At 50.8% G+C, this 14366-nt stretch overlaps 1 protein-coding gene across 1 annotated transcript in view; it reads right to left on the minus strand.

The window, feature by feature from the left end:
- The window catches only part of KDM2B (lysine demethylase 2B), a 91073-nt gene that overhangs the window by 6329 nt on the left and 70378 nt on the right, over window positions 1-14366 (minus strand). The window contains exons 13-14 of the mRNA XM_054712644.1: window positions 6822-7046; window positions 445-588 (exon numbers count right to left, since the gene is read on the minus strand). Of these exons, the coding sequence (XP_054568619.1) occupies window positions 445-588; window positions 6822-7046 (369 nt within the window). The remainder of the gene's footprint in view (window positions 1-444; window positions 589-6821; window positions 7047-14366) is intronic.

The raw sequence follows: 14366 nt of genomic DNA on the forward strand, positions 1-14366 counted from the left end.
CCCAGAAGGCAGCCCTGCCTGGACACACCAAGGGCAGGTTCCCGGCACCCAGGAACACACCCCCTATTGTTATGGGCCCTCACCTGGCCAGGCCCCAGTTCTGTCAGAAGCCCCGAGCCAGGGTCCAGCAAGCAGCCTGACCAGCCAGCATCTCCCTCTGGCCCAGGTGGAGACTCTGGAAACTGTAGTTCTGAGGTATTGGCTGGGGGGGGGGGGGGGGGGGGGGGGACGACGGGGACGGGAGGGGGGCGGACCCGCACCTGTGCGTGAGGTCTGAGCTACTCCAGACCCTTCTTGCCCTCAGCTCATACCTGACACACAGAATCCCCCAGATGTGAGGGCCCTCCATGGGAGGAACCCAAGTTCCCCCTGCCCCCCCAAGTTTCACCAACACTAGAGGCCCCGAGTAGGGGCGTGGAGCCAGGTCCCACCGGAGCCACTCACCTTAAGGCATCCAGGGTGGATGATTTCGTTGCAGATGGAGCACTCCATGAGCATGAGGTTAAACTTGCCTTCTTCCTCCTCCACCGTGTCTTCCTTCCCCGCCTCGCCACACACTAGGCACACGGCGGTGTGGGGGAGCACTGGCTGGAGAACCGGGGAGAGCAGAAGTCAACAGGGGCCGGGACGCCATGGGGAACGGGGCCAAGGCATGAGCTACTCTCCTCCGGCCTGCCACTGTCATTCATTTATTCACCCAGTCACTCATTCAAATACCTAAGACTACTACCTCTGTGCGCCAGGTACTAACTACTCTTAGTGCTGGGAGTATAGCAATAAACGCCTCTGCTATCCTGAGCTTGAATCTTACTGGAGGGAGGAGGGCAAAATGGAGAATACAGTATATTATATGGTGACAAGGGATATGGAGAAAAATACAGCGAGCAGGGCCAGGGTGAGGGGTGGCAGGCGGGCCAATCTGAAACGTGGATGTCAGGGAGGGCCTCACACTTGAGGAGAGACCCGAAGGAGGTGGGGAGTGAGTCCAGCTGTGTGGGGGCTGAGGCTGCGTTTCCCCAGGGGTATCAAAGCCCAGGCCATGGCCTCTGGGGTCCCCAAGGCCTTCACAAGGAGGACTGGGAAGTAGGTCAAAACCCCCTTCAGAACAATACTAAGCCCTAGCCAGTTTGGCTCAGTGGATAGAGCGTCAGCCTGCGAACTGAAGAGTCCCGGGTTCGATTCTGGTGAAGGGCACATGCCCGTGTTGCGGGCTCGATACCAAGTAGAGGGCGTGCAAGAGGCAGCCAATCAATGATTCTCTCATCACTGATGTTTCTCTTTCTCTCCCTCTCCTTTCCTCTCTGAAGTCAATAAAATATATTTAAAAAAATAAAAAAAAAGAACAATACTACGTCGTTATCTGCCTTTTTCACCGTGTTGACAGTATGCGCTGCTGGGTGATGGCACTAGACGGGGCAGGGCTCACAGTGCACTAACAGTCACTGAGCTCCTCCTGGCCACGCACTCATTAAAAAGATCACCAGTTTCACTGAAGAGTGTCTTTGATGAGGCAGCAAAAATGATTAGTTTTATTAAGACCTGGACCCTTAACAAAACAGATCCAGAGACACTGAAGCATGAAGCAGACTAACGTATTTCAGAGGGCAAGGTGGGAGCAGGAAGAAGAGATTAACCAAAGAACATATGTGCGTATGTATATGCACAACCCATGGACAGGCAATAGTGCGGTGAAGGCCCGGGGAGGGGCGGGAGCAGGGTGGAGAGGGTCAATGGGGGAGGGGGAGGACGACACATCTGTAATACTTTCAACAATAAAGATAAATTTAATAAAATAAATGAATGAAACCTTGCCCCTCGATCCCTTTACCATTCTGTGTGACAACATAGGGCAGTGCTTCTGCTGCCTACCACGCGGTGGCCATCTGCAGCAGAAGCACTCCCGCGGCCACGCGGAGGGCTCCACCGGCCACTTCCTCCAGAACATCCTTCTACGGGGAAGGACTTTTATTTTTTTTTTAAATATGTTTTATTGACTTTTTACAGAGAGGAAGGGAGAGGGATAGAGAGATGGAAACATCGATCAGCTGCCTCCTGCACACCTCCCACAGGGGATGTGCCCGCAACCGAGGTACATGCCCTTGACCGGAATCGAACCTGGGACCCTTCAGTCCGCAGGCCGACGCTCTATCCACTGAGCCAAACCAGCTAGGGCTACTGGGAAGGACTTTTAGAAAAGCCCGTGGATATTGGCATTATTTCCTCAAAGACGAAACAAGGGAGCCTGTCGTTTCCAGAGAAGTAACTTCCAGCATGGGTTGCAAATGATACAACGCTAATTTTCCAACAGAAATGAGCATCTTAGAAAACTTACGTGAGCCACTGTGAACCCAGCAGCTTCCCAATACTCAGACCTTCCTGATGAGATTGGCAGCAGTGTTAGCAAATGTGGTTTTTAGTGTTGTTTCTTAAACGCTGTACAATGCTGTGCACCAATATTTAGAAAATCTGCATAACTCAGTGCACCAGTATTTTCCAAATGGCTAACGCGTGATGTTACAACATCACCCATGAGCAAATGAGCTATTTCAGGTGCGAGAAAGACTCGTGGCATTTAAGTAACTACGAGAAAGTTCATTGATACAGTCTCGGAGTCCACATTACAAATAACCTTTAAGAAACTGCCACCCGTTGAGTGCTGGTGGAACCTGAAAAAATACCCAAGATGACCCGAAATGACTGTTAAAACACTCCTGCCTTTTCAACCACGCATCTGAGTGAGGCCAGAGAGTCCTCATATGGTTCCTCTAAAACATCGCGACACCATGAATACTGAAACAGATACGAAAATCCAGGCCTTTTTCTAATGGACCGGGCATGAAAGAGATTTACAAAAACATAACACAATGCCATTCTTTCCACAAACCATTTTTGTTTGGAAGATGTAGTCATTTCTCATAAAATTTTATGTCTTCATGAAGTGGATTTCTCATTATTTTTTAATGAATTGAGTGTTAATCCTGAATATAATAATTTTAATAAGTAAATAAGCCACATAAGAAAAAGCTCTTTGGGACTTAATGATATTGAAGAGGGGAAGGGTTGTTAAACCCCCTGCCCAGACACGCTGCCTTTCTACACACCTGGCTCCCGGCACCTGGCACAGGATCCGGCGGGACCACACAGGCAATATTTAATAAACTGAGTTAGAGGAGCTTCAAATGCGCAGGGATATACAGATCTACACGCCACTGTACATCCCAGTGGAAAAAAAATCTACAAAATGGCACAAACACTGAAATTCAAATAAATAGAACATAAGGAAGGTAAGAGAGTCATCATTCGTTCAACAAATACTTAAGGAACATCTGCTAAAGCCCGAAGCAAGTGGCTGAGAGGGGAAGTGATGAGGGAGACAGCTGCTCCTCGAGGTTTTCAGGAAGATGAAGGCAGATCATGCAGAAATCCTAGGGAAACGGAGGTAGGTCGTGTACAGGTGTTACCGGAAGCAGCAGAGGCGGGTGCTGGAGGACGCACAGAGCCAGGGAATTTGGGCTCAGAGAGGAAGGAAGAGGGGAGCGCACTGGGACACCTGGGGGCGCTGGTCTAGCACGGCAGGCGTCTGACTGAAAGAGTGATGAGAGGTAGAAGCAGAAGGGAAGCACAGAGCCAGGAGAGGAAGCCCAGGGGCTGGAGATGGTGCTGGACTCTGGGAAGGGATCAAGTCTGCGGGGAAGGAAGCCTCGTGGAGAGGCGGCAACGGGAAGGCCTCTGTGGGAAGAGGAGGCTCTGGCACATGGAGAGAGAAGGCCTAGAAAGGGAAGACGGGTGGATAAAACATCCCGACCAAGTGGAGGGGCTGGAAGAAGAGTAAGAAGCCTCCCCCATACCTCCCAGTCAGGCCAAGCCTGCATTTGCAATCAGTTCCAAAAGCCCCATCAGGGTGGGAAGGAGGAGACACATCAATGTGAGGTTTCCTTCAACCAGCACTGACTGTGCCAGGTACCGGACTAGAACCAGAACTGAATAGGTGATAGAATAGGTGATAGGCCTGGCTGGCGTGGCTCAGTGGTTGAGCGTCGACCTATGAACCAGGAGGTCATGGTTCGATTCCTGGTCAGGGCACATACCCAGGCTGCAGGTTCAATCCCCAGTGTGGGGTATGTAGGAGGCAGCCTGTTGATGATTCTCTCTCATCATTGATGGTTTTTTTTCTCTCTCTCTTTTTTAATCCTCACCAAGATATTTTTTCATTGATTTTTAGAAGAGAGAGGGAAAGACAGAGAAATATTGATGTGAGAGAAACACATCAATCAGTTGCCTCCTGCAGGAGCCCCGACTAGGGCCTGGGCCAGGGAGGACCCTTCAGTCCGCAGGACCGACACTCTATCCACTGAGCCAAACCGGCTAGGGCTCTATCTCCCTCTCCCTCCCTCTCTGAAATCAATAATATATATATATATATATATATATATATATATATATATATATAGAATAGGTGATAGCAGAGACAGGTTTCCCCTAACTGGGCCTGGGACACTGGGCGGGAGGGAGAGGGTGGAAGAGAAAAAACAAGGCTAAAAAGGAGAGACAGTCCTGGGTCATGGCCAACACACCAAGTTTTAGGCGACACTGTTTTCAAAAACAACAGTCTCTACAGACAACCTCTCAAATCCTGACAGAACACAACAAGTCACATGGACAACCTCTCTACAAAAATGCACCCACGCATGCACACGGGTACAAATCTGTATTTAACTTCAAGGGGGATCTCAAACTCCCTGGAACCCATTCACATGACCTGGGTACATGTAACAAAAACAGAAGCAATGAGACTTAAAAACTTCTGCACAGCAAAGGAAATAATCAACAGAGGGAAAAGGCAACCTATGGAAGGGAGGAAATATTTACACATCATTTATGTGAATAAATAATGTCCAAAGTATACGAAGGACTCCCACTTCAACAACAAAAATACAAACAATCCAAGTGGGAATGTGAAACGGCGCAGCCACTATGAAAACCAGTGTGGAGGTTCCTCAAAAACTTAAAAAGCAGGTATCGGCACACTCACGCTCATCGCAGCATCATTAACCACAGAAGTGGAAGCAACTTTAATGTCCAAGGACAGATGAAAGGATGAGGAAAGTGCAGTAGATAACACAATGGAATATCATGCAGCCTTTAAAAAGAATGAAATCCCATCACAGGCTACAGCCTGGATGAGCCTTCAGAGGATTGTGCTGAATGAAATAAGCCAGTCCCTGAGGGAGAAGCCCTGTGGGATTCCACTCACACGCAGTGTCTAAAGGAGTCCTGCTGAGAAGCAGAGAGGTGGCTGCCAGGGGCTGGCGGGTGGGAGGGGCAAAGAGGAGTTGTGGTTTAATGGAGACAGAGTTTCCATTTGGCAAGATGAAAAAGTCCCAGAGATCAGTTTCACAACAATGGGCATATAGGTTATAGGACTGTACTATACGCTTAAAACTGGCTAAAATGATGGGGATGTGAAGTACAGCATAGGAAATATAGTCAATAATACTGTGCTAACTATATACAGGGCCAGATGGGTACTGGAAATATCAGGGGGAACACTGTGTAAAGCAGATGATTGTCTAACCACTATGCTGTACACCTGAAACCAATATACAAAATAGTGAATGTAAACTATATTTTAAAAATCCCCCCAAAAACGTTTATAAAAAATGAGATAAAAAATAACTGATGAACAACATAAACCACCTGTTTGATCAGAAGAAAAATGTTTTATTTGTGCACTGAAATTGATATATCTGTTTATTTGGTTGTGTGGATTGGGGAGTGGATTTTTGCCTGTTTGTATAGGAAATAAATACAAGTAACAATAAAATTTTAAAAAAAGAAAGTGAAAATATATTGTGATAATTTATTGGAGCTTACTGACTTTTAGTAAGTTTAAGTACGAATAAAATGTTTCTTATGCAAAAAAAACTTTATACATATGTATTGAATATAGCACAAAAATATATTTATTTTGCCCCCCAAAAAACTCAAAAGTTAAAATTGTAAATTTTGTTATGTATTTTTCACAATTAAAAACAAAACTCAGTGTGAGCATGTGGAGGGACAGGGGAAGGTGCCCCGGGTGTGGAGGGCACAGCAGGCTCGCGGATGCCAGGCTGGGCCTTCGGAGAAGCTTGCCCAGGATCCTGTCCCTCCGCCTGAGCAGACATCACTATCCCCACAGGGAGGACCCCGGGGAAGGCAGACTGTGTGGGTGTGTGCAGGAGGGAACCCACAGGCAGACCATGGGACACGCCAAGTTGTCAGAGTCTGTGTCCCCTGACCTGTCTTGGGGCACCGCCTGAGGCGAGGGGAGGCAGGCGGTCTGGGGGGCTGGCCAGGCTCTGCGGCAGCCCAGAGCCCCATAAATCAGCCCTTTCTCCGGGGCTGCCCCTTCAGGAGGAGCACTGACCTTCCACCCAGACCTCCGACTTTGAAGGTAGGACAGGAAGGAAGGGAGGGCCTCCGTGAACTGGATCATAAATGCTGGCAACGGGGTCACAGACAGGAGAGGCTGCCCTAACCGCGCTAATGGCAGAGACTTCAAAGCACCGGGCCATCTAGGGAAGGAAGGAGGTGTAAGACCATCAGACGATGAAGGAAAAGGGGCCTGAGCACTCGGCAGGAAGCCCTGCCCTGTGGGATTTGAAAACAGCACTCATCGGAGCCCCTTGCTTTCCAGAGGGCGCGTCTCTCAGGAGCTGCTGCTGCGGGAGCCTTCTCTTTAAGCAGAGAAACCACCCGGCCTGGCGCAGAGGGGCGCGGGGCCTACTGCAGAGGAGGGCCGGGTCCTGGAGCGCCGGAGGCCCCTCTCGCCCACTCACCGCGATGCACTGCCGCATGATGCAGCTCTGCTTCATCCGCCCGGGGCCCCCGAACTTCTTCATGTCCTTGCAGAAGTGGCACTCTCCGCACTCGGTCCGCAGGCAGGCCTCGCACTTGCGGCATCGCGTCCGGCGCCGGCGAGCTCCCGCTGTGGCCCGGTTGGCGGCCAACTTCACCGCGGAGGCGGGGCCCAGCTTCCCTTTGGGCCTCCCTATGGCCCGGTTCTGCAGGAGAACACACAGGACCGGTGAAATGCGAGGCTGCAGGGCGGGCCAGACCCCCAGCAGACGGCATGACAGGTTGATTTGTATCCCCGCCCCACCACAAAAAAAAATATATATATATATGTCAGCGTGTAACCCCGGGACCTCAGAATGGGACCTTACGTGCAAACAGGGCCTTTACAGAGGCAACCGAATGAAAGCCAAGTCATTGGGATGGGCCCGAACCCACCCTGACTGGTGTCCTCCTACAAGGGGGCAATGTGGACCCAGCCCCGAGGGAGCCTGCGTGAAGACACCGGGAGAAGACGGCCACGTGGCGGGAGCGATGCCTCGAGGAGCCGAGAAATGCCAGTCGGCGCCCGAAGCTGGACGAGATGCGGCAGGATCCTCCCCTAGAGCCCGGGGAGCAGGCCTGGCCCCGTCCACACCTTGATGCCAGGCTTCGGGCCTCCGAGCTGTGAGAGACTCAAGTTGCTGTTGCTTTAAACCACCCAGTTGTGGTTCTTCGTATGGCAGCCTCAGGAACCTAACTCAGCGGCCGCTCCGGCTTCTGACCGACGCCCTGGCTCGACCCTCCCGTGGCCCCACGCTGGAGGACAGGCCCTGTGACTGTGCTTCCCCAGAGAGGCCGCACAGGGCCCCGCGGTCAGCCTGTTCCCTGTTGCAGGAACACCCTCCCCACTCCACGTGGCTAACGCCTGCTCTTCCTGCAGGCCCCAGTCACACACGGCTCTCTTCCCACGGGGCTCCCTGACCACCCTGCACGGGGCCCCTCGCAGCACTTATCGTCCCTGCCTGTCAGCAGGCCTTCCCTCTGGGACCAGGGGCTCAGGAAGGCAGGGATCAAGGGTGTCTTGTCACCGCTTTCCTTCCACAAGACGATGGACACAGAATGTGCTCAATAAACCAAACAGACCCCAGGAGAACGAGACAGTAACCCCAAGGAGCCCTGGCTTCTGAGACCTTCTCGAAATGGGCTCCAAACCCTTCCTCCCCCGTGACTCAGAAGGAAACAGGCAGGTAGATTACATGCTAAACCGTGAACGCGCCAGTGTCCTGTGCAGAGGTCCTTGCATGCTGGCCACCAGCCGAGCCTCCTGCAGATGAGAACCTGTGGTGGAGCTGCTGGTCAGCCCCCGGGGGACGCTATCTGCTGAGGTCCCCCGTCTACCTACGATCGGAAGAGGGAAGGACCAGGATGCTGAGTGTGTCTTGTCTAAGCACGGGTTTGCTGGAGAGTGGTTCACCCCTCTGTCAGAGAGACCATGACTCATCCCCAAACTATCAGATCTAAATGGCAGTCAATACTCAAAGCCCCTTCTCCGCCAGCTCAGAAAGCTTCCGTCCAGGTCCAGCCTTTGCATTTGAATTGCTGGTCACAGGACCACGGCTGTGCTGAGGCCCTCCCTACCCTCCCATGACACGCACCTCCCCCGGGACTGCCTAGAAACGTACAACCACGTCAGGAAGACAAACGGTGCACCTTGCTCCGCGAATAAAGCCTCACCCTCATCGATTTTCTTCTGCTGGGTAGCGGCCCCTTCGGAGCTGAAAATCTCCCATACCCTGACCCCCACCCACCTTTGGGCATGGACACCCGAGTGGATCCTTCCCTCGGGTTTATTTTCCCAGCAGCCTGTAGCATTCGAGGAGACCGCAAGGCCTCTGACAACTGTGGGGCCCACTCCCCGAGGTGCTGCTGCTCTGATCTTAATCCAGCTCAACTTGCTCTGGACTCCACAGGGGAAAGGGGGGGATGCTACACCCAGCTCCACCGACCCCTTTGTCCTCATCTCCCACAAAGCCACACCAGTCAGGCCTGCCCCCCCTCCGGGGCAGCCTCACACCGGTTACTCTTCCTCTGAGCAGCAAAGGGTCTCACGGTCTCCTTGCACTGTCCTTACCCAACATCCCAGGACGGCCTGGGCCGCCCCCGAGGTGCACATTTCGCAGCGATAATGCCAAATTGGCCTACATAGTGTGCAGGTCCGGTCTTGCTGCCAGAGGAGCAGTTAAAAAAAAAAAAAAAAAGATCCGTTTTCAGAGCCTTTGGATTTGAGAATGGAACGTAAGGGACCGTGGACCTAAACACTAAGCAATGACAAGGACGGTGAGAGCAGAGAAGGTGGCTATCTGCTGAGTATGCACTATTGTGCTCATATTTCACATATGATATTCCCTAATTTTCCCAATAATAACCCGATGAGATGCTGCTGTTCAGATGAGGAAACTGGAGCTGGAGGTGGCTTGCCCATGGCCGTGGAGTCAGCAGAGGCTGTGCATGCCCTCAAGCCATGCTCTGAACACTTCAGACTAGGACTAAAGGCAAAGAGGGTGAGAGACCCCCAGAGTCCACACGCCCCTGGGAGGAGTTCACAGCTAGTTCCTCGACGCCCTTAGTGTGGTGGGCGCCAACAGGAGGTGCAGAGAAGCACATGTACGTCCAGAGAAATGGAAACCAGGCCGGTTTCTCCCTCTCTTCACAGCGCGGAACACATTCTGATACAGAGTACACCCCCTGCGAACAACGCACTCTTCAAATCATCACAACATGAGCAACCAGGCGGGTGTGATCCAGAGCTTCCAGTCAGGTGGAGAGGGCAGCGCAGGGGCCAACTTCCAAGGACTAGCTTCTTTGGTGAAGAACTGAATAAACAAAATTTTAAAAATTCCAAGATCCAAATAGGCCTCTCCCCTCCCACTCAGGAATGGCAGGTATAAACAGCCGCTGAGCCAGGCCTGTGGCCTCACTGGCCACAAGCTCAGTGTCCCTCGGAAAAAAACATTGGGTCAATCCAGCCAGAGTCCCGGAGCCAGGATGTGAAACAAGCCCACCTTCCCGTACTTTCCAAAGCACATTCCTATCGCAAGAAGCATTTTTCTAATCTATGGAAAAAGCAAGCCCGTCTGGATCTCGAATGGCAGCTGAGACATCCCAAAAAATGACAGAGCAAATGAAAGATAAGGCCTCAAAAGAAGAGGTGTAAGGAGCCGCTGATCTGAGGACCTTAATTCCGACCCCTCGAGCTGGCTGCCAAATCAAACTGGAAACGCGGCTGCTGCCGCAAGTTTTAACAAAGATGTCAAGACTGTTCAGGGCGGGGGGAGGGGAGGGTCTTTTCTTTTTTTTTTAAATATATTTTTATTGATTTCAGAGAGGAAGGGAGACGGAGATAGAGACATCAATGATGAGAGAGAATCAGTGATCGGCCGCCTCCTGAATGCCCTCCTCCTGGGGATAGAGCCCACAACCTGGGCATGTGCTCTGACTAGGAATCGAACCCATGACCTCCTGGTTCATAGGTTGACACTCAACCACTGAGCCATGCTGGCCGGGCATGAGGGTCTTTTCAACAAATGGATATCCGTAAGCAAAAAAAAATAAAGTTAGACCCCTACCTCACACTATATATAAAAACTAACTAAAACAGGGGTTGAAGATCTAAATGCAAGAGCTAAAAACAATAAAACTCTTCGAAGAAAGCTTAAGGATAAATCTTCATGGCCTTGGATTAGGCAAGGGTTTTCTGGATGATGCCAAAGGCACAGGCAATAAAAGAAAAAAGATAAGATGGACTTCAAAAAAAAGCTAAGCTGGACTTCAAACTTAAAAGCGGTTGTGCTTAAAGAGTTCTATAAAATGAAAAAGAGCACAGAATGGGAGAAAATACTTGCAAATCATGTATCTGGAAAGAAGCTGGTACCCAGAATACATAAAGAACTCGAACAACTCAACAATTTAAAAAAAAAAAATCCCAAATTAAAAATGGGCAAAGGATTTAGATAGTTCTCCAAAACAGACAAACAAGTAGGCAATAAGCACAGGAAAAGAGGTTCAAGCCCATGCCGGTGTGGCTCAACCTATGAACCAGGAGGTCATGGTTGGATTCCAGGTCAGGGCACATGCCCGGGTTGTGGACTCGATCGCCAGTAGGGGGTGTGCAGGAGGCAGCCAATCAATCAATCAATCAATGATTCTCTCTCATTATTAATGTTTCTCTCTCTCCCTCTCCTTTCCTATCTGAAATCAATAAATGTATTTTTTTAAAAAGATGTTGAACACCACTCGTCAATAGAATATGTGATGCGCACGTGAGACTTGTTCATTAACCCCCTCACTCACACATTCACCCACCTACCTACCCAAGTGTTTTCAGGCTATGAGTTATGTGCCATATTCAAGGCTGGAATTACAAAGATGAGTAAGAGCTGTTCACAACTCTCAAAAGCGCTACAGCCTGGGTTGGGGGGGGGGGGGGCGGGGGAGAGAGGTAGGAGGGATATAGACTGTAACCACATGAACGCAATGCAACATGATGATGAGAATATCAAAAGCTAACATCTACTGAAGTAATTACTCTTTTCAACATTTGTATCAATAATCAATGAGGTGGGAATCATTGTTTCTATTTAGCAGTGAGGAAACTGAGGGACAGCATAGTTAAGTAACCTTCCCCAAAGCCACAGCACTGACAAATGAGAGATCCAGGAGAAGCCGAGATAGGAACCCAGACAGTGGCTCAGAAGCCTGCACTCTGGTGTGCGGGTCCCAGGAGAAATGCCTCATTTCCCTGGGAAGGGAGGTTGGGAAAAGTGTCGCAGACGCAGGAGGTGGTGACTGCAGAGAGTCTTGGAGGGGGACTAGGACTCTGCAGGCCAGGGGGAGGGGTGGGGTCAGGGAGTGGATATTCTAGGCAGAAGGAAGAGTAAGATAGAGATGTGAAACAGCACGACACATTGAAGGAATCGCTTGATATGGCTGCTGACGGGCAGCCCTGAGGTGGCAGAAGCCTATCCCAGCAGGACCTCGTGTGCCACATGAGAAAGGGTGGCCCCTAGGAGGGTAGTCAAAGGGCTTGACATGCAGGAGCAACACGATCGGGTTCCGGCAAGAATGTGGGGAGTGCTTTCTGGGCAGTGGGTGAGACGAAAGGCAGGGAGATGAGACGAGGATCCCACAGCAAGCAGCCCAGCTGAAGATTATGAAGGCACGAGCAGGCGCCATAGAAGGCATGAGAGGAGGGGATGACTCAGGAGGTATTTTAGAAGCTGACCCAGTGTTAGAAGACCCGGGAGGCTGAGGGAACGTGGGGTGGGCAGGCAGGCAGAGTCCTGAAAAACCTGGAGGTTTCTGGCTTGAGCAACAAGAGAGCAAGGAGCTTAGGAGAAGACCGAGAACAGTGGCTCCGCTGCGGGAGGTGAGGAACCCACGGGGCATCCAAGGAAAGTGGCCAGCAGGCAGGAGGGACCGGAGCGGACACACACACAGCTGGGAATCGGCAATAGCGGTAAACTAGTCTAAGGCCAGGAGGTTGTCCGGGCAGAACGGGCAGAGTGAAAAGAGGGTCCTGAGCAGTACCTTCAAGACTAGAAACATCCAAGGGTCAGGTGACAAAGAGCAAGCCGCTGAACGGTCAGAACGGCAGGCACGGCAGCCGGCGGTGTGGCATCCCCGAGCCAGGGAACAGTTTCGAGGAGAGAGCTGGCCAGAGTTGCAATTGTCAAGGGGAGTCAGTGAGAAAAATGATGAAACTTGGGCCTGGGTGGATGTTTTCACAATTGAGACAGTTTCCCACCAAACTACCCTCGCAGCAGCACACTGCCAGGTAGCCCCACAAGGGGCAGCCACAGGCTCCCCAGGGCAGTGGCATTCCTCCGTCATGCTAATGTTACATTCTACTGCATAACAGATTTACGTCAACATTATAGCTGCCCCCAAATCTTGGAGCATAATGGACATTCCAGGAAAAGATGGATTTCAGCAGCACCAGAGGCCCCTTAACCATCACCTATAGACCCCAGGGAAGGCTTCAGTCTGTTTACATGCTGAGGATAAGGAGCAAGAGATAGAAAAACAAAACACAAACAAACAAAAAAACACAAGGTACCAGAAGCCAGGAGATGGGTTTCTGGAGAGTTTGAGGAAAGCTAAAGACCTTCTCCCCAGGAAATACACGTAAGCACAGTCTCAAAACTTCCGTATATCATTTCAGGAAGATTCAAGGACCCCGTCTTAAAATGTCATTAAGAAGCTATAATGAGCCCTAGCCGGTTTGGCTCAGTGGATAGAGCGTTGGCCTGCGGACTGAAAGTTTCCAGGTTCGATTCCGGTCAAGGGCACATGCCTGGGTTGTGGGTTCGAACCACAGTGGGGGACTTGCAGGAGGCAGCCGATCCATGATTCGCTCTCATCATGGAAGTTTCTATCTCTCTCTCCCTCTTCCTTCCTCTCTGATACCAATATATCAATATATCAATATCTATATATCTATATCAATATATCTATATATATACATATATATATGGAAGCTATAATGAGTAACAGTGATTAGGGCTGCATAAATTTATGAAATATTTCTTCATAAATTTCTATTATTCATCTCTTTAAACAAGCAATAATCATTTTTATTTTAAAAAAAGAAATAAGTCCAGCCAGTATGGCTCAGTGGTTGAGCATCGACCCAGGAACCAAGGGGTCACGGTCTGATTCCGGTTAGGGCTCATGCCTGTGTTGCAGACTCCATCCCCAGTAGGGGGCGTGCAGGAGGCAGCCGATTGATGATTCTCATTGATGTTTCTATCCCTCTCTCCCTTCCTCTCTCTGAAATCAATAAAAACATTTTTTTTAAGGAATAAAACTGTTTTCACTTCAGGGGTAAAAAAACAAACAAACAAAACACCCAAGATGGAACAAGAATTCTTCTCACTAACAAGCCCTTCTTTAAGGGGCATCTCCTCAAACTGAAAAGCAGAGCAGAAGAATTTTCAGACACATGCTGCACTGGAAAAGCAAATGAAGCCGATGGGAGAAGGCCCAGACTAAGGTGATCATTGGTAAGAGTGTGGGAGGGGTCTCCTTCCACTCACCATTCCCCCCTTGCTCTGGTCCCACAGGCCTGACATCGGGAGCAGAGGGAAGGCACGGGACAGACAGGCCAGGCCAGCAGAACAGGCCTAAGGAAGCCCGATGGTCCCCAGAACTGGACACCTGCCTTGGGTGGGGATGAGAGACGAGCACTTTTCCCCGGAGAGCAGGAAAATTCAGATGAGGGGTGGGGGTGAGGGGCTCGGCGCAGCTGCAGGGATGGATGGACTGGGCCACTGGAACTTCCCAGCAGGGCCTCCGCTGGGTCCTTTCACAAAGCAGGTGAGCAAGTACACCTGCACACCCACACGCCAGGTCTCCCACGCCTTCTCATGAAGGGCCTCTCCTGTGGTGCCAGCCCATTCTGGCAGGGTGGGGTGGAGGAGCCCTCCATGAAGGAGACTGATTTTACAGAGTGGGGTTTAGAACCTGCAACCTGGAGACTCTGGCTTTCA

Source organism: Eptesicus fuscus, chromosome 23 (genome assembly GCF_027574615.1).
Source record: "Eptesicus fuscus isolate TK198812 chromosome 23, DD_ASM_mEF_20220401, whole genome shotgun sequence".
In the NCBI taxonomy this organism is placed as follows: domain Eukaryota; kingdom Metazoa; phylum Chordata; class Mammalia; order Chiroptera; family Vespertilionidae; genus Eptesicus; species Eptesicus fuscus.